The sequence below is a fragment of the Ovis aries genome, chromosome 15 (assembly GCF_016772045.2).
Source record: "Ovis aries strain OAR_USU_Benz2616 breed Rambouillet chromosome 15, ARS-UI_Ramb_v3.0, whole genome shotgun sequence".
Classification (NCBI taxonomy): Eukaryota; Metazoa; Chordata; class Mammalia; order Artiodactyla; family Bovidae; genus Ovis; species Ovis aries.
The window spans coordinates 49437807-49465511 of record NC_056068.1 but is presented as its reverse complement, the minus strand read 5'-3'; the positions used below and the strand labels follow the sequence as shown (position 1 = coordinate 49465511).

Here is a 27705-nt window from a genome sequence, read left to right as displayed (position 1 = left end):
TGCCATTCTCCCAAATCATCCCACCGTCACCCTCTCCCACAGAGTTCAAAAGACTATTCTACAGATATGTGTCTCTTTTGCTGTCTCGCATACAGGGTTATTGTTACCATCTTTCTAAATTCCATATATATACTTTAGTATACTGTATTGGTGTTTTTCTTTCTGCCTTACTTCACTCTGTATAATAGGCTCCAGTTTCATCCATCTCATCAGAACTGATTCAAATGTATTCTTTTTAATGGCTGAGTAATACTCCATTGTGTATATGTACCACAGCTTTCTTATCCATTCATCTGCTGATGGACATCTAGGTTGTTTCCATGTCTTGGATATTATAAACAGTGCTGTGATGAATATTGTGGTACATGTGTCCCTTTCAATTCTGGTTTCCTCGGTGTGTATGCCCAGTAGTGGGATTGCTGGGTCATATGGCAGCTCTATTTCCAGTTTTTTAAGGAATCTCCACACTGTTCTCCATAGTGGCTGTACTAGTTTGCATTCCCATGAACAGTGGAAGAGGGTTCCCTTTTCTCTGCACCCTCTCCAGCATTTGTTTCTTGTAGGCTTTTGGATAGCAGCCATTCTGACTGGCATGAAATGGTACCTCATTGTGGTTTTGATTTGCATTTTTCTGATAATGAGTGATGCTGAGCATCTTTTCATGTGTGTGTTAGCCATCTGTATATCTTCTTTGGAGAAATGTCTGTTTAGTTCTTTGGCTAATTTTTTGACTGGGTCAGTTATTTTTCTGGAATTGGGCTGCAGGAGTTGCTTGTAAATTTTAGAGATTAGTTGTTTGTCAGTTGCTTCATTTGCTATTTTCTCCCATTCTGAAGGCTGTCTTTTCACCTTGCTTATAGTTTCCTTTGTTGTGCAGAAGCTTTTAATTTTAACTAGGTCCCATTTGTTTATTTTTGCTTTTATTTCCAGTATTCTGGGAGGTGGGTCATAGAGGATCCTGCTGTGATTTATGTCGGAGAGTGTTTTGCCTATGTTCTCCTCTAGGAGTTTTATAGTTTCTGGTCTTACGTTTAGATCTTTAATTCATCTTGAGTTTATTTTTGTGTATGGTGTTAGAAAGTGTTCTAGTTTCATTCTTTTACAAGTGGTTGACCAGTTTTCCCAGCACCACTTGTTAAAGAGATGGTCTTTTCTCCATTGTATATTCTTGCCTCCTTTGTCAAAGATAAGGTGTCCTCAGGTGCGTGGATTTATCTCTGGGCTTTCTATTTTGTTCCGTTAATCTATACTTCTGTCTTTGTGCCAGTACCATACTGTGCTTGAATACTGTGGCTTTGCAGTAGAGCCTGAAGCCAGGCAGCAGAAAGCAGGAATAGAAGGAACATAACCTCAACATAAGAAAAGCTATATATGACAAACCCACAGCAATCATTATCCTCAATGGTGAAAAATTGAAAGCATTTCCCCTAAAGTCAGGAACAAGACAAGGGTGCCCACTTTCACCACTACTATTCAACATAGTTCTGGAAGTTTTGGCCACAGCAATCAGAGCAGAAAAAGAAATAAAAGGAACCCAAATTGGAAAAGGAGTAAAACTCTCACTGTTTGCAGATGACATGATCCTCTACATACAAAACCCTAAAGACTCCACCAGAAAGTTACTAGAGCTAATCAATTAACATAGTAAAGTTGCAGGATACAAAATCAACACACAGAAATCCCTTGCATTCCTATACACTAATAATGAGAAAATAGAGAAATTAAGGAAACAATTCTGTTCACCATTCTTTAGGAATATATCTACCTAAAGAAACTAAAGACCTATATATAGAAAACAGTGGTGAAAGAAATCAAAGAGGACACAAATAGATGGAGAAATAGACCATGTTCATGGATTGGAAGAATCAATATAGTGAAAATGAGTATACTACCCAAAACAATCTACAGATTCAATGCAATCCCTATCAAGTTACCAACGGTATTTTTCACAGAACTAGAACAAATAATTTCACAATTTGTATGGAAATACAAAAAACCTCGAATAGCCAAATCAATCTTGAGAAAGAAGAATGGAACTGGAGGAATCTTATCTGTTCTCATGAGCACAGAGCTGCTTGGTTATCAATGACTTGAGTATACCCGAGTCAGCACAAATGTTAAATAGACACTGCTTGTTGCAAGGCAATGTGGGGGAGGAACAAGACCCAAACTCCACATTTATTTTCTATTGTATCATTCCCATCGAATTGTTTGGATGTCTTCTCTCAGGCCAAAGCCGCTGCTTCCAGCCCAACCTCTCCCAGAGTCTTAATTCATTTTAGAATTTCCCCTATGTGGGAATCTTTGGGCCTGATCATTAGGAAAGGGGGCCAGCTGGTTATTAGTTCATTAGTTTAAACTTGACATGAACAACATGAATTTCATACCCAGAAAGGAGTACATGAAAGATGCTCAGGGCCCAGTCTTGAAAGATTTTTTTGTTTACCCTTGTGATTTTACTAGGCCCACTTATGACTTCTCCATGTGGGAGGTGCCGCATTATAGAAGAACTTAGAAAAATACTTTCCAATTGCTAGATGTCTCTATATACCTCTTAACATCCTAAAATCTTTTTATTAAAAGATACTTGCTTTACATTATTGATTTCTGCCAAACATCAACATGAATTAGCCTTAGATATTGTGTTGGTTTCTGCCAAACATCAGCATGAATTAACCATAGGTATATCCCCTCCCTCTTGAGTCTCCATCCCACCCCTCTAGGTTGTTACAAAGCCCTATTTTGAGTTCCCTGAGTCATTCAGCAAATTCCCATTGGCTATCCTAACATCCCAAACTGTTAACACAAACGAGCACACCAGGGATAGAAGCTTAGTCCAAGCAGGAAACTATTTTCATACCATCTATGAAATATAAATTAAACTCTTTGTCATCAAAATGGGCAAAGACGCTAGCTATGAGCTATGTTCTAATAACAAAGCTGTAGTTAAGGACTGACAGTCCCTTTAGACAATAGCTATTAAATGCGTAACGGACTTTCTAAGAGTGGGCTCAGAGATGAGGATAGGCCAGACTTCAGGGAACAGATGTAGAAAGGGACTTGCACATCAAAAAATTTGAACAACTCAGATTGTTAATCCAACAACTTAAAACTCATTCCAGTGCCTGAAATTAACTGAGAACCTTTTGATATCAAAGTGCACTTCCTAAAGCACTCAACTTTGTAATTGAAAGTAGGGTCCAGCTGCTCACCACTAAGAAGCCAATAAAGAGGCCAGATTGGTGGAAAGGACAGTATGCTTTATTTTGGATGCTAGCAACTGGGGTCAAGGGGGACTGCTGTCCAAAGGCTTACACCCTCCTCTACAGTCAGGGGGAAATAGCTTTCATAGACTGAGGGAGGGGGCTATATGCAGAAACAGCACAGTCAGCTCTGACAGTCATCTAGAAATTGGTCATGTGTTCTGACCAGCATCATCCTAATTAAGTACCATTAATCTTCAGTTCCTGTGTCTGTCTGTCCCCATCTCCTTGAGGCCAGTTCTCTAAATTGTGGCAGCTTATGTCATGGCCATAGTTGGGTCAAGTAGTTAACTTCTACCTGGTGAGTTTTTCAGTGTCTATAAGACAGCTCACAGGACATGGCTTGGAATATTATATATAATCCTTGAGGAACTAGAGGTTCTTAACTTTGCTTAGTGACTAAGCTATTAGGGGTTTTCTTTGACTGTTTCCCTTTGTTTCATTTTCTCACTCTGATAAAAATTTGGTTAAAGTTTTCCACAGTCAAAAGGAAGGCAGATAACATGTGGGGGAGGGGGAAGGCCACAGGGCCCTGCTATTTCAATTTGTCTATTGCTTAAATTAAATTTTCCATAGTGCATGAGTAGTAACTTCTGACTAAGGGCTAAGCTATGTGCTTGATTCAGAATCTCACAGATGCTGTTCATTGCTTATGAACAAGACAGTGCAGAAGGATTAAAGAGCCTCACCTGTGGCTGGGTTCCTCTAGAGTGATTTTCACTTGTGTACAAAAATGAAGGCCTTTATCCCCACCTTGGTTACAACATGAACGAGAATCTTAGTATGCTGTTTCCTGTTGTCCCTTTCAGAATTCTTAAGGATGTCACAGGGTAGGTAAACAACCCAATAACAATGCCAATTGGTGTAAAAATGGCTGCTATCATATTGGAGGAGGGTAACTGGTCAAAGCCTGGAGAAAAGGATGAGGAAGGAAGTTTGCATCAGGGAAGATGAGAGCAAGGACAACTAACGAGAACTACTCGATTCAGGAGAAGTGCTCCTTGCAATAATGACATGTATGCGTGCCTAAGTCACTTTCAGTCGTGTCTGACTCTTGTGTGGTGACCCTGTGGACTGCAGCTCACCAGGCTCCTCTGTCTATGGGGTTCTCCAGGCAAAGAGTACTGGAGTGTGTGGCCATACCCTCTTCCAGGGGAATCTTCCTGACCCAGGGATCATGCCTGTGTCTCTTATATCCCCTGAGTTAGCAGGCAGGTTCTTTACCACTGGGAAGCCCCAGAGTGACTCAGCTGTTTGCAGTAATCCTATGGGAACAGGAGTTGCTGCTCAACCTAACATGTTGAGCTCATCCCTAAGTCAGAAGTTACTACTTTTCAAAATCTGGTGTCTAGACACAACATTAAATCCTAGTGGAGAGCTTAATATAGCCTGCTTCACTAGCAGTATTTCTTTGGGCTTGTTTTAGGAATTTTGTCTCAAAGGAACTAAAGGTTGATGGTTCACAGCTGTTCACATGATGTGTGAGCCTAATTGTTCTAACTGAAGACTACTCGGATCACCTGGGAATTTCTTGTTTATGGTTACAGGACAGCTCTGGAGCTGGGTTCAATGTGAAATGATTTTAAGCAGTCTTACACTTAGGCTGTCTGGTTTTGTGGAAGCAGTCCAGGTCAGAGCAGGGATACTTGTCATTCCTAGGAAAAGCACATGACAGGGTAACTGAATCTTCTGTTTCTTTATATTAATGTGTTCTACCACTCAGAAGTCCAAGCCCCCATGTGGGGCTTCTCTTGGATTTACCTGTCCTATGTTATCAAGAATTCTCTGGGGTAGATCTAGGTAGGAAACAATCCTTCCATGAACAGTTAAGTCTGGATTCACGGTACATGAGTTAAGGATGCATGTAATAGGATACAAGCTATTATCTTCCTTTTTCCTATAAGCAGACTTCTTCTTGGCTGCCTTACTCCATGTTCTTTATAGAGGTGGTGGTATCAATAGCCAAAAAATGGGGATGTTTGAGCGGTTAATTCAAAGTCAGTACATGTGTTTCCCCTTCTAGCTGCTGTTACTTAACTCTTTATCTCTTGGTCAGCAGTAATATTTCTCTTTGGCAATGACCACCAACTAATACATGTTTGTAGAGAATCATTCTTCAACTTGGCTGTCAAATAACAAGCCATAAACATCCATCTCTCTGACAACGTACCTTTTGGAAGCATTTACCTTCCCCACTAATGACTGCCTGACATTGAAAAAAGTTTCTTATCCTTGCCCTCAAAGCCATTTTCCGACTTACCCAGATAGCTTTAAAATCTTGCATTTTGGTTCCTGACCAACACTTCTGGTGTTGTAGCATCCCTTTCTGCTGGTTTCTACTGCTTGATCAGTGTGAGGGGAGCAGATTAACCTCCCTGTTTTCATGCAGGGACTTAGCCACTTCCCTGAAAGGGGCAGAACTAGAAACACTTCTGACTCCTCTCTCCATATCTTAATAGTCCCTTCTCAAGGGATGCATAACGATCCATCTGTCTAATGGAGATTGGGAACAGCAAATACTACTTTCCCATGCTTTTTACTGAGTAATTGTCTCTGGTCCTGTGGCTTTCTGTAGCCTGCAGGTAAAAAATGGATTTTTCTTCATAAACGTGGTTAGTGTCTGCAGGGGTTAATAATCAGCTGCCTGTTTCTCTGGCTAAGCCATGAGAAAAACACCATGGGAAAAGAATAAAAGCAAAGTATAGAAATACAGTATAATCTCAGCAAAAGTACATCGGCTTATTAGCTGGGGTCATTATGCCCTGCTAAGCTAAGGGAAAACATAGTGTGGATCTTGGAATGCTGGGTCAATGCAAGTTCAGAATGCTGCTTGTTCACACACCAATATGTTTTTCCAAGACATATGTGGGTCTATGACCTACAGCTGGGTGATACTCCTTGTACAAGAAAATAACAGTTCAAAGTAATCAATAAAATGAGAGACATGACTGGGAACAGAGGAGGCTGATTTTATCATAGCACAACAGATACTTTCTGCATGCCAAGACACTAAATAAAAGTGATGTGGATCCAAGGAACAGGGCTGTTGGTCCAAGAGGTCTTGAGTCCCCCAGTTCCATCTTTAAAACTTTAATTCTGTCTCTATTTTCTTTTTCCCAGACTGTGTGTTGACCACTTTCAATCCCTACCTGCTGTGCTGGCTGCAGCGAGTGTCTACTCAGTCTGTCAGAATATCACTTTGGATTGAGAAGGAAACAAGTAATGATGGTTTTAAATCTCGGTCCTATATTCCAATTCAGTTTAATCAACCAAACCAATATTTCAATTTCTGTGGTGATGAAATCAACAGTACCGAAAGCACAGATTCTGTCAGACTGTTTAACACGTGGCTCTACCACTTACCACCTGTGTGTCCTCTGAATCTATCCATACTTAACCTCTGTATTCCTCAGTATTTTCTTGCCTGTAAAATGAGGGTGTATGTGTGAGGGCTCGGTTGTTTGACTCTTTGTGACCCCATGGACTTGAGCCCACCAGGTTCCTCTGGCCATGGTATTTTCCAGGCAAGAATACTTGAGTGGGTTGGTATTTCCTTCTTCAGGGGATCTTCCCCACCCAGGAATCGAACCTGCATCTCTTGCATCAGCAGGGGCATTCTTTACCGCTGATGCCACTTGGGAAGCCCCTAAACAAGGGTAATAGTACTTATGTTGTAAGGTGGTTATGAAAACTAAGGAAGCAAACAAATCTAAAGAGCTTAGACGTGTTAAATGGATGTCTGGCACTAAAATATTTACTTAGCTCCAAGGCCTTATTTAATACCTATAGGAGAAAGGAATGTATTTAGAGCTTAGAAACCACCGTTCTTAACTCCTACAGATCATCTACACCACCTTTCTTTCCTGGATAATACCAAACTCCTCTCTCTCAATATCTTTACATTTCCAGTTTTTTTGACTTCTCTTTAGGTGCAGTTATGTTCTTTAGGTGCAGTTATGTACTTTATTGCTTAACTATCAGCTCAACTTCATCTTAGTGGAATCATGCTTGAATGGATGTCTTTGTGGTCCTTTCTCCTGCTAGACTGTTAGTTATATTGAGCATGTTCACCTTTGTATGAACAACAGCTAAAACATTCTAGTAGCAGAACATACTTCAGTGTGTTGAGCCACAGAACACTCATGGAAAGAGTAGAGGATCACCTGAATAGAGTGGGTTGCAAGTCAAGGATGAAAATAACCATGTTTCAGGTGAGAGCATGGGCAGCACTGAGTTTAAGCTGGCATTCAGGTGCCAGGAAGGTTTTAGTTTTGAGTCTGGTGTTTCTTGATACAGTGGAGGTTTAGAAAAAGCCTATATGTCCAAGAATCCTTCTACTCCAGGAAGCAATGCCAAATTAACATTGACAATGTGGTAGTTACTCTGCCAGTTAGCAGGAAAATTGAACCAGCTCATGGAATTTGGTTGACAGACTCATAGGATGGACTGAGTTTGGGGAATGACATGGTTATGCAATCTAGTTATGTACCCAATTGCCATTCTGCTCAGCCTTCACAGCTGATCATGAGTCCTCATTCAGCAATAAGTTATTCCAACATTTTTCAGAAGTTCATGAGATGAGCTATTTCTGAAACCACTGCCTCACTATAAATGTGGAGACTCAGAAATATCAGTCTGAGAAGAAGTATTACATGACATCCCTTATATGTGAAATCTAAAAAGACATATGATACAAATGAACTTAAAAAACAGACAGACAGATTTCAAGAAAGGGCTAGTTGCTTATTTGACTTTTTTCTTGTTTCTTGAGGTATGCCTGTATTGCTATGAACTTTCCTCTTAGCACTGCTTTTATAGTGTCCCACAGGTTTTGGGTTGTTGAAACACGTATACTATCATGTAAGAATCGAATCACCAGTCTATGTCCGATGCAGGATACAGCATGCTTGGGGCTGGTGCACGGGGATGACCCAGAGAGATGTTATGGGGACGGAGGTGGGACGGGGGTTCATGTTTGGGAACGCATGTACATCCGTGGTGGATTCATGTCAATGTATGGCAAAACCAATACAGTATTGTAAAGCAAAATAAAAATAAAAATTAAAAAAAGATAAAAAATAAAAGAAAGAGCTAATGGTTTCCAGGGGAAAGTATATGGGGAAGGGGTAGTTAGGGAGTTTGGGATGAGCATATACACACTGTTATATTTAAAATGGATAACCAATAAGGACCTACTATATAGCACCTGGAACTCTGCTCAATGTTATATACCAGGCTGGATGGGAAGGGAATTTGGGGGAGAAGGGACACATGTATATGTATGACTGAATCCCTTCGCTGTTCACCTGCAACTATCATGACATTGTTTGTTAATTGGCTACACCTCTATACAAAGTAAAAAGTTATAAAATTTTCTTAAAAAGGAAAAGAACTTTCTACCATGTAGACATCTGTCTCAACAGCTGGGTAATCTTGTTGGGCTTAAGTTGATCTCAATGTCCTCATTGAAATCTCAAGTTGATCTCAGTGTCCTCATTGGGAAACCTGTGTTGAATGAATAGGGATAATAGACTCCTTCCTTTGGTGCTTGAAGTCAATAGGTGACTTCCTTAAATCTGAACTTGCAAGGTCAAAGGGAGAGAGGTCTAGAAACCAAAGAACAAATCCAGTTAACATACACAGTGTGTTAAAGGTATAAACTTAAAATTCCTACACTTTTAATGAAAACAAACAACTACACTTGAGTCTCAGAAAATTGGGAGTCCTCCTAGTTTCCTCTCCACCAAACTGGTCCTCAATCAAGAGGAAAAAGGGGAATCAAAAGTTGCTCATCCTAAAAGACCAGCATAGGGTATTTGGGGTCATAGGGACTTATCTGGATTGAGAGAAGTTCAAGAGCAGATGGAAAATAGAAAGGGCTCTGTGTGGGCATGCGATTTAAATTATTATAGTTACCGTATTGTGGATAACTCAGTTCCCCAGGGAACAGGTTCAATAAAGTAAGCATATGAAAGCTATTACAAGGAACTGGTTTATGCAATTATAGAGGCTGAGAATTCTAAAATGCAGCTGTCAAGCTAGGATGAAGAGTCTGAAGCACAGACAGACAGTAAATCTTCCCTTTCCCTACAAAACAAAAGAAAAAAACTTACTAATAGAAAGCAGACTTGTGGGCAGAAATGTCCTTGTGTAACTTGTCAGTCCTAACAGTATAAGAAGGCTGGGGGCACTAATACTTGTGGTTGTGAACTAAAATGGGTGAAGATCATTCTATGAGTTATAAATGTTCTAATATCAAAGTTTAGGTTTGGGGCTGAGTGTTCCTTTAGGTAATAGCTATTAAATAAGTAACAGGTACTTTCAGAGTAGGCTCAGTAGAGATGAAGACAGGGCAAACCTCTGAGAACAGATGGAGAAAGAGGCCTCCATGTCAGAAGAAAGTCCAAACAACTCACATTGGTCATCCACACAATTTGCTGAGGTACCTTCAGCAGTATTTTAGTCTGCTTCATCTAAAAATCCAGAGCTGTTCAGAAGTCTTGTCCTGACAAGGGCCAAGCAGTTAGTAATATATCCTTTATACTCTCTTCCCATATGTTCTGCGTACAACAGGTGGGAGTGAGAGGGAGGAGCAACTTATGAATGAAAACTCAAAGTGGTAACTCAATGGTAGTAACCAGACACTTAAAAATAAGCTGTTATGGGGAAAACTGACATTGTCTCAGCTCAGTTTCCTCAATCTGCAAGTCTAGAGCAGTCTCAAGCTATTCTTGTAACTGCCTCCCTTCTAATAAGGCAGTGATCCCCAGCTTTTGGGCACCATTGGCCAGTTTCCTGGAAGACAATTTTTCTATGGACAGGGTAGGGGATGGTTTGGGGATGATTCAAGAGCATTACATCTATTGTGCACTTTATTACATCAGCTTCACCTCAGATTATGAGGCATTAGATCCCAGAGGTTTGGGACCCCTGTTATAAAGCATTGTGAATAGTGAAAGTCACTCAGTGGTGTCTGACTCTTTGTGACTCCATGAAATTCTCCAGCCAAAATACTGGAATGGTAGTGGTTCCTTCCCCAGGGGATCTTCCCAACCCAGGGGTTGAACCCAGGTCTTCCGAATTGCAGGCAGAGTCTTTACCAGCTGAGTCACCAAGTGAATGGTGAAAATGCCTGTTAAGTTCAAGGTAGCTGCTCTGCTTTGGTTATATATTGAGCTTGAATGTTTGAGGACATTGAGGACACTTTTGAAACAACATCCTTCAGATTTATCTGCACTAGAAAATCCCTCCTGTTTTCTGTTTCAGGGTAAGGAAAAAAAGCATTGGTAATCTAGGTATTGAGGATTGTGACAGTTACACAGCTTTCATTTTCCAAGGTCTGAGAGCAGTCTTTGAGAAGAATCTCATCAGGAGCTTATTGATAGATGTAATAAACAACTTTAAACAGGAAAGAGTTTCTTGAGCCAAACTGAGGACTGTAGCCTAGGAGATAGCCTCTCCATACAAGAAACTGCTCAGTTTGTGTTTCCACATAGTTTCATGTTCCTTTTTCTGATCTGATAAGGTATAAATGTGACATGCAAATATTCAAAGTTTCAAAAGAGACAGTATGTATGTATACAGTGAGACAACAGAGCCTTGGTGTCTGGGAAGGAAACTTTACCTTTGAAGGAGAGTTAACATGAAAACCGCAGGAAGGGAGTCATCCTTTGCTTTGAAATGGACATTCTTCCCCTTAATGGTTAAAGGCCATGTGCTGTGTGTTTCATAGGTCATGAATGAAGTGGTTTGAGTTCACACCGTATTCAAGCTGAACCATGTATAAGCCAAAAAAACTTCCCTATATCTCAGTATGTAAACATTTTCTCCATCAGGTGTATAGTCAGAGGTATTAGCTTTCCCCACAGGACTGACCTGTGAACACAAGCTGATTTTTCAGTTGGAGTTGCCATACTTGCATTAGAATTTGCACTCTGAGGGTACATTAAATTAGTGTCAGAAGTAGACACATCTAAATGCTCAGGAAGTAAGAGAGAGGAATCCTGAGGCTGGAGGAACCATGAAATCCCAATGCAGTTATGATATGGGAGGGAAGGAGGAAAGAGAAAAGTCTTAGACTTGAGCGTATTAATGAGAGAGTCAGTTCCTAGGCAGGTTGATAAGTCTGGGGTCCCTGAAGGAGAAAGGGATCTGGGGCTCACAAGGGGGAGATAGGGGTCTGGAATTCTCAAGGAGGAGGAAAGGACAAACTTTTTTTTTTTCTACATTCATTCCTAAGGATTATGTAAAAAGAATGTATCCTGCTTGAGGACAGTTTCTCCTTCTTGAAAACCTTCTGACTAATCCTGATATGGTAAAATGCAAACTGTGGGAATGGGTCTGGTAAGATCTCTACAACCTTGAGACATTCTTTTGATTTATTATAATAACTATATAATTCCCTTGCTAAGACTAGGGAGGGGGGAACTCTCCATCTCCCTTCTGATATCTATGTCAGAACCTTTCTGTCCCTTTTCACGTTAATAAAATTCTGCTCCACAAAAGCTCTAAGTGATCAAGCCTAGTCCCTGGTCCCTAAGCTAAATCTTCTTCAGAGATCATGAATCTGATACCATTCACCATAAGCTATCATCTTGGGGGCTTGTCCAGGATCTTCAGGACATGGTAAGACCTCTTGGAGCTCTAGCCTCTCTGCTTTTTCAGTATATGTTTTCTACTTTATTAACTCTATGGTGTCCTTGTGTACCTGAGTGACATGCTCTTTGTGAAGCAAGTGATGGGCCCTGCTCTGCAGTTGCATGGTGATTTGTAATGACTGAAGGCAGCCCCAGAAAGGGGAGACTTGTTGGGGGTTTATACCAACTTGCCAATGCCAAGAGGCCCTCTTTGCTGACTTCCTGATGTCTATGTCAGAAGCTTTCTCTGTCTCTTTTCACTGTAATAAAACTTCTGCCATACAAAAGACCTGAGTGATCGAGACTGGTCTCTGGTCCCGAAGCTAAATCTTCAGAGATCATGAATCTGACATAGTTCACCATAAGCTATCATTTCTAAGACCACTTTGGCAAAGCTGTATCATGAGCCAACAGAGCTCATGAGGAATCCAGTATTGCACTACAATAGACCTGTGCCTTATTAGCGCTGTCCTCATCCAATGGTTGGAAGCAGCTCATAACCAGAGCTTAGGCAATGCCATAAACTCCAGAGCACAATGACTGAGGCTGTCAATCAGATATGCTCCTTGCAGTAAAATCTGAAATGCATTTGTTTTATGGCCATTACAATGCATTCTTACGCTGCACAGATCTACTTCAGATTTTAGGAGACGTTTTACCATAGTTTCCACAGGCCTTTCTTGCTATGGATAAACTCTGTAGCCCCAGTTTCTAAAATTCTGCTCAAGAGCCACAACTGTTAACTCATTCTCTCCTATTTGGAATTCCCTTCACCCTTAGCTGTCAACATCATGAATCTTGATGGCTTGCCTATAGAGTGATCCAGACCTTCATTCCTGAGGGGGCTGAAACCTTACTCAGGTTCTTATTTGGGGATTATTGCATATGTACACTCATGGTTGCAATTAACTAAGGGAACATGACAAAATGCCCCAGGGGATGACCTGACTTCTGCACATACAAATTTTTCCTGGCACACGTTCTATAAATAGTCCTCTCTTGTCAATTCAGTTACTCCTGCCAGTATGTTAATTTCCCTTCTCAGCTATTTGTTCCTGGACATAGGGGTCCAGAGGAGCCTTATGGTAAGCTGTAACTTATAACTCAGTAGAACCCTTGCTGTATCTTGGCAAGAGTCTACCACCTTTTGAGGACCATGACTTCCAATCCTGTAGGATGAAGATTTGCAGGGAAAGGAAGAAAAACTCCCCTAGTAGATCTTTGGGAGTGATACATGGAATATTTTTGCATCTACTCCTTTGTTCCTAGATTCCTGATTCTTTCTATTAGGGAGCTAGCACCATGCAGAGGTCTGGTTCAGTTCATAGGCCATGTTCTAAAGGTTGGGACTCTACTTCTGCAAAGAGCCCTGTGAAGTGCTGCCTGTTGAACTGCTTTTTAGCTGTGTTTTAAGAAGATGGCTCTGGCATTCTGTGAGGCCAGCTGCTTCTGGCTGGTGAGGAAATGTAATACTACCAGTAGGTCCCAGGATAGGACAAGCCCTATCCTGCTTGTCTGAAGTGTCTATTCTTTGAGTACTGTGTCATGGGGGATGTCCTGCCTGTGAATCGCACTCAGGAAGCCCTCAAATAGGAGTGCTGGCCAAGGCTCTGTTGGCAAGAAAGGCAAATCTACACCCAGAATAAGTATGTATCATTGTCAATGGCCACCAACACGCTTCCTAGCCTGAATTCCAGAGGAAGAATGCCATAAGTTGGGTTCAAGTTGTCTAACTCCCTTGAGGATATTCTCAGAAAATGTTCTGCACTGAAGGAGAATGTTTCTAACTTTTCTCCTGAGGTTAACTTGGTGGTATGATGATATATTAAAACTAGTCTTAGAGGTGGTTCTGAGTTCTGAGTCTAGCCCTTTCTTGTGTTCCACAGAAATGTCCCGGAGAGCCCTTTAAACATTTTCCCCTGGCCCCCAACCATGGTGGGAATGAGTAAAACAGAACTTTGCTCATGGTTGCCTCTTCATTTACAGCTAAGTGTATTTAACTTCAAACTCAGACATAAGATTCAGGAACAATAAATGCCATGATGGAGTGATGGGATGGAAGTTGGAGATGCTAGAGGAAATATGAATGTAATTCAAACTAAATTAGAACACATTCTAGATAACCCCAGTTATTCAAATTAAGTGGAATTATTCCAATTAATTGGGATAGCCAAAGCAAAACTGAAAGTCATGTTTTCTGATTCTCATGAAGTGATCTTTTCTTTGCATTTGACTACTTCCATTTATATCAGGCCCAGTGATAGTTTGTATACATGAAGCTTAGTATATTCAACATCTTCTTGCCTATTTTATTTTATGGAATTGTGGAGTTTGTCATTGGACATTGATAGAATCCAGTTGTACCCCCTGTTGCTCTGAAAGGAGATTGCTTTGGAGATCTGTGTTTTCCAGTTTCTGAGAATAATGGTTGTAGCTAATGGCTGTTGTGTTGGGAATGTTAAATGCACAATCATCTGACCTTGGAAAACCGTTGAAGAATGTGGTAAAAAATCTGCTTGCCGATGCAGGAAGCCCAAGAGACACAGGCTCTGGGTTGGGAAGATCCCCTGGAGAAGAAAATGGCAACTCAATCCAGTATTCTCACCTGGAGAATCCCATGGACAAAGGAGCCTGGCAGGCTACAGACCATGGAGTCACAGAGTCAGACATAACTGAGTGAGCACATATACATCTGACGTTGGAAGGTAGTCTTCAGCTCTTTCCCAAATGAAGTAAAGGAGGATTAAAAAGGCTAAAAGCTTTAACATTAGAAGCAAACATCTTTTAATTTCTAGGTTTTTTTTTTTTTAAACCTCTCAAAACTCCCCAAGTTCACTTCTGGGTTTATGTCCCTTCTGCGAGCATCAGTTTCCTCACCTGCAAGGAACAGTAATTTCTGCCCTTACAGTGGGGTTGTAAGAATTACATTAGTGACTTTTTGAATTGATAGCTAAGTGCTATACATTAGCCATTTTCTAGATATTGGGCTGCTATTTAATCCGGAGGGTAAAGTCAGTGCTTCTAGACATGCTAGCACACATCCCTTTATTTTGTGATCTGTCTAAACAGCATATTTTGATCAGGGATCCTACAGATGGATCAGGGTTAATGAGAGTTTCTGTGGCAAGGGCAAGGATTTCCTTTCCATGGAGTCCTCACATGCTTCAGGCCCCTTGTTGAGCAGCCTTGGGGAAGATATGAGGGCAATGCTGAGACATGATTTTCTAGACTCATTGTCCTGCTCTGAGCTGATTTTTTCTTTTCTAGGCCATTCTTTCATGAGTGGTATTCCTCATACCTAACAGACCTACAAGTCAGTCTTCTTCTAGAATGCTTCTTATTTTTAATACAACTTCCAACAGCATCTCATTTGTTAAATGCTTAGATGAGAAAATGCTTTTGTTGCAGCTAAGCCCACTTTGATAAAATGACCCAGTTTTTAGGATTTAAGTGTTGAAGCCAGTAAGTAATATTCTGTAACACCACAATATATTATAAACTCCAAACAGGACATTTGATCTAGGCAGGTCAAGCTCTGTATAGTTCACAAAGCAAGTATTCTGCTCTGTGTTTAAAATGTGAACAATACAACCTACTTCAGAAAATATCTGGGTATTTGTAAGAATTCAGTGCTGAATAAACACTGCTACTTGTGTTACTGATGTTGTCATTGTTTTTCCATCTCTATAGCTTAAATATACTTTAGTAAGTAGAAAAAACACCTATACTTGAGAATTGAGAGCTGTACAATCTTTTTAAAATTTATTGATGTATACTTGATTTACAGGGTTAAATTCTGTACAAGAGTGATTCAGCCATACATATGTATACACATTCTTATACTTTTCCATTATGGTTTATCAGGATATTGAATATAGTTCCGTAAGCTATGCAGTAGGACCTTGTTCATCTTTCTATACATAATAAATTGCATGTACTAATCCCAAACTCCTACTCCCTCTCCCATGCTTTCCCTGTTGGCAACCACAAGTCTGTACTTCCTTTTTTAGCATTCCTTTGGAATTACAAAACCCAGAGAACACAGGACCCAACATCTCAGACTCTCTGGAGTTCCCAAATGGGAAACTGCCCACCATATGTAAGTTCTTTCTCCATGAGCCTATTTAAGAGAAGCATCAGTCATTTGATCTTAGTTTCTGTCTTGAGAATTTGGAGAAGTCTTTCCCGGATCTGCTTGGTGCGGACTGCATAGACAATAGGATTGAGGATTGGAGGAATAAGGACGTAGAAGTTGGCCAGCAAGGTGTGGATTGGAGGGGGCACCTGGTGACCAAATCGGTGAATGAGGGAAGAAACAGCAATGGGAACATAAAAAATCAGGATAGCACAGATGTGGGAACCACATGTCCCCAGTGTTTTCAGCCTGGCCTCAGGAGTAGCCAGCCCTATCACGGTTCTGAAAATCATCACATAGGAGGCAGTAATGGCCACTGCGTCCAGGATCAAGACCAGAAAGCCAATGCTCAATCCATAGACATTGCTGATCCTGCTGCCACCGCATGCCAAGGTGACCACAGCCGTGTGCTCACAGTAGGAGTGGGAGATAACACGGGTTTTATAAAGAGGCAGCCATAGGCGGATCATCAGAGGCAGGGGTCCAATGTAGAGGACACCCCGGCAGAGGGCAGCCATCCCCAAACATCCCACCATGGTATGAGTGAGCACTGTGGTATGATGGAGTGGGTTGCAGATGGCTACATAGCGGTCAAAAGCCATAGCAAGGAAGATGCCTGACTCCACTGTGGCAAAGCAGTGAATGAGGAACATCTGAGCCAAGCAGTCATCCAACCCAGTATCACCAGCCCCAAACCAGAAGATCCCCAGCAGTTTGGGCATAGTGGAAGTAGACAGAACCAGGTCAATGATAGCCAACATGCACAGAAAGAAGTACATGGGCTGGTGCAGGCTATGCTCCACCCTTACCACAGCCAGAGTGGTGACATTTCCCACCACAGCTACCAGGTACATGGAGCTGAAGGGGATGGAGAGCCAGGTATGCAGGGACTCCAGTCCTGGAATGCCAGTCAGCTGGAAGGAACTGGGTGCTAAGCAGACATTATGAAAAGTGAGCATGGCTAGTTACAAATGCACTTTCTCACTTTTGTCCCAAAATATGATAGAGCTTTTTCCCCTCAGAAATAAGGAAAGAATATTCTTAGGTCCTATAATAATGAATAGGCTCACTGACTATATAAGATTCTATAAAATTTCTTTGAAGTTACAGAATAATGTCACAGCAGGTTATTACTGTGTTATGCCATGAGTTTACCAAACACAAGACAAAATACATATTTAAATGGAATGTAGGTGTATATTTATGCAGTATGACTCAAGGAGTACTGTTATGGCATCAATAAAAATTAAGGCAGACAGGTGACTGTTTACTCATGTAACTCTGTAGGTCTTTCTCAGAGTTGCATTGGCAAGATTCAGAGTGAAGGCTCCATTGATAAGAGATAGATTGATGCTGAAAGATAAAGTGACAGCCCCCTGGAACTCTCTAGAGTCTATTCTAAATCAAAATTTAATCTTGGGGCCAGTGTTGGCTATTGAATGAGCTGAAGTATTTAATCTGCAGGCCAAATCAAGATAGATGTGGGCAGGTGAAGACTTTCCAAAGGGTGGAACGGAGTGATTTCTGATAGGTGAGAGCTGAGTGGACCTCAGTTTGTATGTCTGCCCAAAGATAGATCCCTGCAAGGACTCTCTGACTTTCTTGGAGGCTAAATTAGGAGAAGATTCCAGAAATGGAGAGGGTTCTCTCCAGGAAGGAGAAAGATAGCGTTCAGGGCAGGGTAGCATGAAACCTATATGAACACTGGGCCAAAGAAATGCCCTTACTCAGAGTCCATAGTAATGGGCTAAGGGGGAGATATACATTTAGAAATGACATGAAAATAGTTTTATATACTTTCAGGGTCTAATGTGTCATACCAGAATATGTTCCTATGTATACTAGAGGAATGCCAAGGGAAGAAGCATGTAACAAAGTTTGTCTTCTATATCTTGAGCCTCCTTGGGATGAATATAGCAGAGCAGTCAACAGTCTGAGCTTTGGAATTTTCCACACCTGACTTCAGATCTTGGCAATAGGAGCTTGAGGTAAATTTCTTTATTGCGTTCATTAAATACAGTTGACCTCATTCTACAGGAAATTTAAGTAGTATGTCCTAGAGAAGTCATAAAGATTAAAGGAGAAGGCAGTGTCTGAGGCATAGTAAGACTAAACTATTGAACAGTTAAGACTAATATGTAAAACCAAAGATGCATTCAATAAACTTCAAAGAATGTTGGAATTTCTCTCCCTAGGTAGCCAAAATGCTGGGAAGGTGACAACTCATGTAAGCTGGTGGTAATGACTTTATCCCACAGAATTCCTCTGCGTGAGCTGTGCTTTCTCATTTCAAGGTTCTCCTAGATATGACTATGAATGAGGAGAGAGAAAGTGTTGAGAGTAGAAGGAAAAAGGTGAAGGGGCTGGGAAGGAAAGGAGGGCACAGGAACCAGCCTGTGACTGAGGTGAGAAGTTAGGGCGAGGCTAGAAGTCAGACTGGAGGGACCCTGTCTTGGTTTCTTCCCCATGGTGCTGTTTGTTCTCCATCTGTCCCCTCAGATCCTGTTCTGTGTTCCCAGAAGCTGACACTTATGCACTACTGCTTTTCTAAGTTGTTTCTACTCTAAGTGGTTTTCTACTCTGGTTTCTAAGTGGTCTCCACCAATATGAGGCAGGAGATAAGATGAGACTAGAGATAAGAACTTACTCCCCATCTCCCTTCCTGCCAGGCATGCTTGGCAGTGCTGTGACTTTCTACCAAAGGCCACAGCTCCTGAAAAGTGACCCTTTTCCCTGCACTTGTGTTCTGACAACTGCATCTTACCTTAACCTGGTTGGCCTAAGTGAAGTGATGCTGCTCCCTGTGGTTAGTCTTGGGTCTCCACCATCCCTTGTCAGTCTTCTTATCCCTTTTCAGGCCTTTTCACTTGCCCCCTTGCCTGTGCCTCTTGTTTTTTGGATATATCAGACCAGATCCCAGTAGTGTATAATTTTCACCAGGGTCATCTCAAAGCTGCCTGCTTCCTCATTAGGACACATCTGAAATTGGACAGCTTCACGGAACTAGCTCCAAAGGCAAAAGAGCTATAATCTCATGGTCGTCAAGGGCTAAGTTATCTTGACCATGATTTCTAGATTTACAATAAAGTAGACGTCTCCTTCACCCATACCTCCTAATTTACTGGCTTTACATAACTGGATGTTGTAAATAAAGTGTAACCATGTTAAGAAATCTTGCTTCCTTCTGGAAGAGAGTCTTTAAATGGAAAAATAAATGGTACTTACCAAGTGAACTTGTCTTCTGTTCTGATGTTTGTCTTCCTTACAGTGATTACCTCCCTCCTGTGTTAGTGGGGAAGCTGTCTCAGTGTCTGTTTTCCACTTCTGATGAGTCCTATCACTACTGAGTCATACCCTGGGGGTCACACCACTGTTCCTTTGTAGGTTTGGGCAGAAAAGACGTGTTGTAGGAGGATCTCACAGATCAAATTACATAAGAGACTAAGTCTATACCTAGTGAATTATGGGCATAAGCACTATTTTCTCTCAAAAGTAGGCAGGGCTCTTCTATATGCCAGACCTACTTAGATCACGCCAAATATCCTTAGTCCTATGAACTGGACTCAAGCCCTGGATTTGATTTCTCTCTTTCCTTCCTCATACCTGACAACATAGAGCTGTTTTCCTGACAGAGGCTCCACCTCCATTTCATCTCTTTTCCTATTCATCTCCAGAAATACCATGAAACTGAACAGGGTACTGGTGCCTGGGCAAGGGCAGAGGGGATATGTTTCACCTGCTGGTTGGAGATGGGCTGAGCCTTAGGGTTAACTTTGCTATCTTTATCCTGACCCTAAGACCCTAATACTCAACTTATGTTTCTTTAGTCTGAAGGGCAGCCCTTAGTCCTTAAATACCACAGGTGGCTACTGCAGCTCCTGTTCAGTGGGGCTGTGAGTATAAGAGCTCACAGCAGGACAGCTCCCACCTGAGCTATATCAAAATACTGTGCATCCTCATCCTGCTCACTATCTTTCTTACATGGCTGAATTTTTCTGTCTCCAAATGTGTCACGTTCTTTCACTTCTAATAATTACTGATTGTTCTTTCCTGGTTTTAGAATAGCATACTCATCTTCGTCTCCTGGTTCATGCATGGCACACTGCCACAACTTGGGTATCAGCCTAAGAGGCCTGTCTTTGTGCTGCACACACAGTATTTCAGATTGCCTGCTCACCTGCCTGTTTCCCTGGACGGAATATCAGTTCTGTGAGAGTAGGGAGCATGTCTATTCTCATTCTCTGTTGTAATCTTTATACTAACATAGTGCCTGGCTATGTTAAAGGAGAATAAAATATACTGTGCCTTTTTAAAGCACCTGGAGGTACTTTGCAGGGTCTTGTACTGGCTAGTAAACTAGAGTCTTCTTCAGTCTCCTTGCACATAATTCTGGGGACTCCACCCTTTCTAAGTTCCCTTTCATGAGGATTCCTTCCCTCTGGGTCTTAGAGGCTTATACAGGAGCATGATCTAAAGTTGGATGCCCAAGGCTCCCAAGCCTGTTCTTCCTTATAGGCTGGGAATGCTTACTGATTCTTTTTACTCCTTTTCTAGGTTTTTCTTGTAAGAGTATCTTACCTGGGATAGGTACTGTCAGCAAGAGCCTGGGGCTCTGCAAGTGCCTCTGAGGCCTGGCACTTATAAGCATTCTGATCAGGGGTCAAGGGAATTCCACTTGTAACCTTCCCACTATCTCAGTGGAGAAGGAAAATAGCAGGCTTTTTCCCAGAAGGATAGACAGATTTCTATATTTGGACATGCAGCTATCTACACCATATATCAGGGTTCCAGAGAGATCTTAAGTCTATTGAGGACAGACTTCTGAACTGAGTCATGATCGCTTGGGTCCAAGTGCTACTCGTGTGAGTTGTATGGCCTACCTGGAATCTGCAGCTAATCTAAGGAAACCATGTAGAAATCAGAAAGGCCTTTCTGGAGGAGGGATGAAGAATCTTCTTGGGATTAGAACTCAGTCTGCCTGTCACTCTCTAAGGAAGTGTGACATCCTTCTAGTACTTGAAGTGGTGGTAGAGTCCGGAATTAACCTCAAAACAGACAAATGGCTATTACCTACAGATGAGGTACTGCAGCCTTCGCCGCTTACTCTGTTTACAGTATGAGGGTAGGACCCCGGGGACTTGAAAGGAGCCGTACATGGCCTTTACATCTTTCTGAACCTAGACTTCCCAACCTAAAATCCTGTTTCTTATGAAGGGAAAAAACCCAATTTCTCAGTTTGGCTTATCCTCCTGCTTTGTCCTCATGGGCTTCTCATGGGTTGTGGGGTATCATGCTTTAGGACATGTTACAAAATCTGGCCTCTGGAGCTCCAGTGGCTTGAATTTGCAAGCCAGCTTGGTGACATACCCACTGTGCAAACTTGAACAAGTTGCTTCACTTCCTCCAGCCTAAAGTGGCGATAATACTTATCTCTGGTAGTATTATAAAATATCAATTATTATAATTGAGATACTGTGTATAAAGAGGTTAGTAAGGAAACAATCACACCAGGTACTTAAATAGCATTGTTATTACCATCACTGTTTCTTTTTGTTTCACCCTGGGAGGTTTAAACCTGGGAGATACATCCTTAACTGCCTCCTTCAGACCGGGAGCCAATATGATGATGGCAGGAGCTATCAAGAGGAATCAACACAGAAAGAATCTGATTTTTACTCGTGAGAGGATTCTACTTCTCTGGAACCTGAGGAAAAGCTAGAGACTTCTAGAAACTTGTTCCCCACCCTCTCCTTAAACTTTACTTTCGATATAAAACTGCTTGTAGTTGCTTTGATATATAGTGTGTCTTCCAAACCTGTGCACAGGTTATACACTCAACCCAGTAAATGGAGAAATTTCGTTCCATACAGGTTCATATCTAGCTTTTGAAACTGGTTTAGTAATCCCCCTGTCCAGTTGAGCTCTGCCTTTGGACTTTAATAGGTGAGCTATGACTTGAAGGCTCTTTGCTGGGGAACCTGATCCCACACTGCTGAGTGCTGTATGGGAGCAGAAGGCAACGCCCACTCACACCTGTTGGGAGACCTCTTGTTGGACCAGAGACAATGTTCATGCTAAGATGCCTCCTTCCTGGACTTTTCCTGGAAGTGGTTCTTTGCCCTCTTCTATTTTCCCCACTTTAATTTGTGTTGTGTGCTAACTGTGTATAATAAACCAAGCAATCTGTGAACTGAAAAAAAAAAATTGGTGACCTATGTTGTATATGATTTCCGCATGGTGTTTAGAAATAACTATTCACTAAGTCAATGCATTTGAACTGAGTCATATTAAAGCTTAAAGTAAGGTTTCTCCCTTTAATAGATTTTACAGACCAACTCAAGACAATCTTCCTCAACTGATGAAGAGGTGCAGAAGAGCATTAGAGGTTAACTTTCTCCACAGTCTATATCTTAAATACATTAAATCAGATTTGTAATCAGCTTTGGAAGCAAACATTATCTGTGCTCATTCTAACACTGTCTAGGACAGGGCATTGTGGGTCAAGAATGAGATACTAATAGCAGACTGGACTCTACAAAACGAGAACATCATTTGTCACTAAATATCTTTTAATTTGTAATTTATATTGGAACATAGTTGATTAACTGTTTCAGATGTACAGCAAAGTGATTCAGTTATATGTATATATGTATCTTTCAGATTCTCTTGCACTTTAGGATATTACAGAATATTGAGAACGCATGTAAGAATTAAAGATATTAAAATTTAAAAAATAAAAACTAAAAAAAAAAAGAATATTGAGGAGCATTCCCTGAGCTACACAGTAGGTCTTTGTAATCTACTTTAAATACAGCAGTATATACATATCAATCTCAAAACTCTCAATCTATCCCTCCCCACCAGTATTTCTCCCCTGGTAACCATAAGTTCATTCTCTAAGTATGTGAGTCCTTTCTATAAATTCATTTGTATCACTTTTTTAGATTCCATATATAGGCAATATAATACTTTATCTTTCTGTCTGACTTCACTTAATACAATAATCTCTAGGTCCATCCATGTTGCTGCAAATGAAATTATTTCATTCTTTTAAAAGGCTGTGTAATAACCCATTTTTTTTTACATGTATCACATCTTTATCCATTCCTGTTGATGGACATTTAAGATGCTTCCATGTGTTGGCTATGGTAAGCAGTGCTGCAATGAACATTGTGGTATATGTATCATTTTGAACTATGCTTTCTCTGGATATATGCCTGGGAGTGTGATTTCTGGATCATAGAGTAGCTCTGGTTTTTTTTTTTTTTTTTCCTTTTTTAAAGGAACCTCCTTACTGTTTTCCATAGTGACTGTACAAAGTTATATTCCACAGTGTAGGAGGGTTCCCTTCTCTTCACACCCTCTCCAGGATTGTTTGTAGACTTTTTAATGAGGACCATTCTTAATGAGGACCATTCTAACTGGTGTGGGAATCTGCCTTGGTGGAAATTGTTCTGCCTGTACAAGAGTGGCTTCCTGGCCAAAAAGTGTGTTCCTTGTCAGGTACAGAGGAAGAGACCATCTTTCTTTCACTCCAGTGGTTTCTTCCTCCTTCAGGTCCCACCTGAATTGGTAGGGGTGTATCAATTGCTATCAAGTTCCCTAGCCCCTGTATTTCCTTCCATCCAACATTAGCAGTGCTGTTGTTTATTCACTATAGTTTTGATTTGCATTTCTCTAATAATTAGAGATATCAAGGGAACATTTCATGTGAAGATGGGCTTGATAAAGGACAGGAATGGTATGGACTTAACAGAAGCAGAAGATATTAAGAGGTGGCAAGAATACACAGAAGAACTGTATAAAAAAAATCTTCATGACCAAAATAATCACAATGGTGTGATCACTCACCTAGAGCCAGACATTCTGGAATGTGAAATCAAGTGGGCCTTAGAAAGCATTACTACTAACAAAGCTAGTGGAGGTGATGGAATTCCAGTGGAGCTATTTCAAATCCTCAAAGATGATGCTGTGAAAGTGCTGCACTCAATATGCCAGCAAATTTGGAAAACTCAGCAGTGGCCACAGGACTAGAAAAAGTCAGTTTTCATTCCAATCCCAAAGAAAGGCAATGCCAAAGAATGCTCAAACTACTATACAATTGCACCCATCTCACACACTAGTAAAGTAATGCTCAGTATTCTCCAAGCCAGACTTCAGCAATATGTGAACTGTGAACTTCCAGGTGTTCAAGCTGGTTTTAGAAAAGGCAGAGGAACCAGAGATCAAATTGCCAACATCTGATGGATCATGGAAAAAGCAAGAGAGTTCCAGAAAAACATCCATTTCTGCTTTATTGACTATGCCAAAGCCTTTGACTGTGTGGATCACAATAAACGGTAGAAAATTCTGAAAGAGATGGGAATACAGACCACCTGACCTGCCTCTTGAGAAATCTATATGCAGGTCAGGAAGCAACAGTTAGAACTGGACATGGAACAACAGACTAGTTCCAAATAGGAAAAGGAGCATGTCAAAACTGTATATTGTCACCCTGCTTATTTAACTTCTATGCAGAGTACATCATGAGAAATGCTGGGCTGAAAGAAGCACAAGCTGGAATCAAGATTGTCAGGAGAAATATCAATAACCTCAGATATGCAGATGACACCACCCTTATGGCAGAAAGTGAAGAAGAACTAAAGAGCCTCTTGTTGAAAGTGGAAGAGGAGAGTGAAAAAGTTGGCTTAAAGCTCAGCATTCAGAAAACTAAGATCATGGCATCTGGTCCCATCACTTCATGGGAAATAGAGGGGGAAACAGTGGGAAACAGTGTCAGGCTTTATTTTTGGGGGCTCCAAAATCACTGCAGATGGTGATTGCAGCCATGAAATTAAAAGACGCTTACTCCTTGGAAGGAAAGTTATGATAGCATATTAGCATATTAAATAGCATATTAAACCTAGATAGCATATTAAAAAGAGACATTACTTTGCCAACAAAGGTCCATCTAGTCAAGGCTATGGTTTTCCAGTGGTCATGTATGGATATGAGAGTTGGACTGTGAAGAAAGCTGAGCACTGAAGAATTGATGCTTTTGAACTGTGGTGTTGGAGAAGACTCTTGAGAGTCCCTTGAACTGCAAGGGGATCTAACCAGTCCATCCTAAAAGAGACCAGTCCTGGGTGTTCATTGGAAGGACTGATGCTAAAGCTGAAACTGCAATACTTTGGCCACTTCATGGGAAGAGCTGACTCATTGGAAAAGACTGATGCTGGGAGGGATTGAGGAGGAGAAGGGGGATGACAGAGAATGAGATGGCTGGATGGCATCACTGACTCGATGGACGTGAGTCTGAGTAAAATCTGGGAGTAGGTGATGGACAGGGAGGCCTGGCGTGCTGCGATTCATGGGGTCTTAAAGAGTCGGACACTACTGAGTGACTGAACTGAACTGAGTAATTAGTGATGTTAAATACCTTTCCATGTTCTGGTTGGCCGTCTGTAAGTTTTCTTTGGAGAAATATCTATTTAAGTCATCTTAATTTTTGATTTGGGTTGTTTTATTGATATTGAACTTCATGGCTGTTTGCAAACAATGCAACCAACAAAGGATTAGTCTCCAAAATTTACAAATATTTTCTCCCATTCTGTGGGTTGTCTTAAAAAAAAAATTGGAAACAAAAACAACTTGTCTTTTCAACTTTTGCTGCATATCTGGGATTCTCTGAGCCACAAAGGATCTGGTTAACTAACTTGAAATTTCTCAGATTATTTTGACACAGACCTGCATATTGCAGTATGCCTTGTGTGTCCTCAGTCATATCTGACTCTTTGCAACCCCATGGACTGTAGCCAACACCCTCGCCCCAGCTCGCCGCCCCCAGGCTCCTCTGTTCATGGGATTGTCCAAGCAGGAGTACTGGAGTGAGCTGCTATTTCCTCCTCCAGGGGATCTTCCCCACTCAGGGATCAAACCCATGTTTCTTGCATCTCCTGCACTGGCAAGTGAATTCTTAACTGCTGTGCCGCCTGGGAAGTCCTGTGACATTCTCTCAAATCCGACGGATTTTCTGATGGTGTTGGACACAGTCCTTCCACCTTATGAAAACTTCTTTGGCACTCCTTTCCAGAGCCCCACCAAGATTCCCTCTCTTTAATGCTTAGTTAAAGCTTTCTCTTCTAGGACATAGAATCCAGGTCATTTATGTCTTACACTGGATCTGTGGTGGGAATTGCATTTTTCTGGTGCTCAGGTAGGATTCCCAGGCAGCAACATGCAGTGTTATCTGCCTCTTCTAGGCCTTTTCTAGCACCATCTTCCTCTCTTCTTCAGTCAACAGGGTAGTTAGTACACTTTGAACATCAGCCCAACTTGAGTTGTGGGTCGCAGAGATGGAGAATAAGTTTTCTATCCTTTAAGGTCATTCAATAACTTGGCATATTTTTCTAGTTGAACAAGTCTGATGTGAAAAATGAGAGTAAAACTAAAGCATTGGGGGCAGGGGTGTTGGTAAAAGAGCATCTCCACAAAAATCTTGCTGCCTGATCTTGGGCATTTATTCTTACAGTGGCAGTCTGTCTCAGCAGGAACTGTTCTGTCTGAACAAGAGTGGCTCCCTGGCCAGTGGGTACCCTGTCAGGTACAGGAGGGAGAGACTGTCCTTTTCCCCCACAAGTGGTTTCCTCCTCCTTCAGCTTCCACCAGAGCTGGTAGGGGTGTGTCAGTTGCTATCAAGTTCCTTAGGCCCTGCTTTTTCCCATTCTGCCCTCCATGCAACAGTAGCAGTGCTGCTATTTGCTAAGTCATGTCCAGCTCTTCTACGACACGATAGACTATAGCCCTCCAGGCTCCTCTGTCCATCGGATTTTCTAGGCAAATACTGGAGTGGGTTGCCACTTCCTTTTCCAGGGCATCTTTCCCACCCAGGGATTGGGCCCACTTCTCCTGTATGGCAGGTGGATTCTTTACCACTGAGCCACCTGGGAAGCCATGGCAGTGCTGTAGGAGCATTTATTTGTTCAAAGGTTCATCACTTAAATAAACTGGATACAACTGTAATATTTGCTTATTGGAGGGAATTTCTTTTGTATCATAATTCTGGGCATGTTATATTTTCTGAGGTCTCCCTTTGATACATCATAAAAGTTTATACATAAGGAACTTCACTCCATTTTTATCCCCTTTCACAAAACAAAACAGTTCTAGTAGAAGGTATTACAATTTAGAGAGACCTTGCTGCTGCTGCTGCTAAGTCACTTCAGTTGTGTCCGACTCTGTGCAACCCCATAGATGTAAGCCCACCAGGCTCCCCCATCCCTGGGATTCTCCAGGCAAGAATACTGGAGTGGGTTGCCATGTCCTTCTCCAATGCGTGAAAGTGAAGTTGCTCAGTTGTGTCCGACTCTTAGCGACCCCATGGACTGCAGCCTAACAGGCTCCTCCATCCATGGGATTTTCCAGGCAAGAGTACTGGAGTGGGGTGCCACTAGGGGGCCATTATTCTCCAGATCCTAAGGAGCACTGAGGAAAAGCAATGTTTGAAGAGAACACTAGTTTATTTCTTTTCATGAGTACATAACTAAAATTCCCACTCTTCAAAATACACCCTGCTGCTGCTAAGTCAATTCAGTCATGTCTGACTCTGTGCAACCCCATAGATGGCAGCCCACCAGGCTCCCCCATCCCTGGGATTCTCCAGGCAAGAACACTGGAGTGGGTTGCCATTTCC

At 41.5% G+C, this 27705-nt stretch overlaps 1 protein-coding gene across 1 annotated transcript; it reads right to left on the bottom strand.

The window, feature by feature from the left end:
• Positions 1–16039: 16039 nt before the first annotated feature.
• LOC101114385 (olfactory receptor 52M1) lies at positions 16040–16993 on the bottom strand. Its single transcript, XM_004016263.5, has one exon. The coding sequence runs from the start codon at positions 16991–16993 to the stop codon at positions 16040–16042; it is 954 nt and encodes a 317-aa protein (XP_004016312.3).
• Between the last annotated feature and the right edge of the window lie 10712 nt (positions 16994–27705).

Coding starts and splice junctions, on each gene's coding strand:
- LOC101114385 (XM_004016263.5), bottom strand. CDS start 16,993: ATGCTCACTTTTCATAATGTCTGCTTAGCACCCAGTTCCTTCCAGCTG.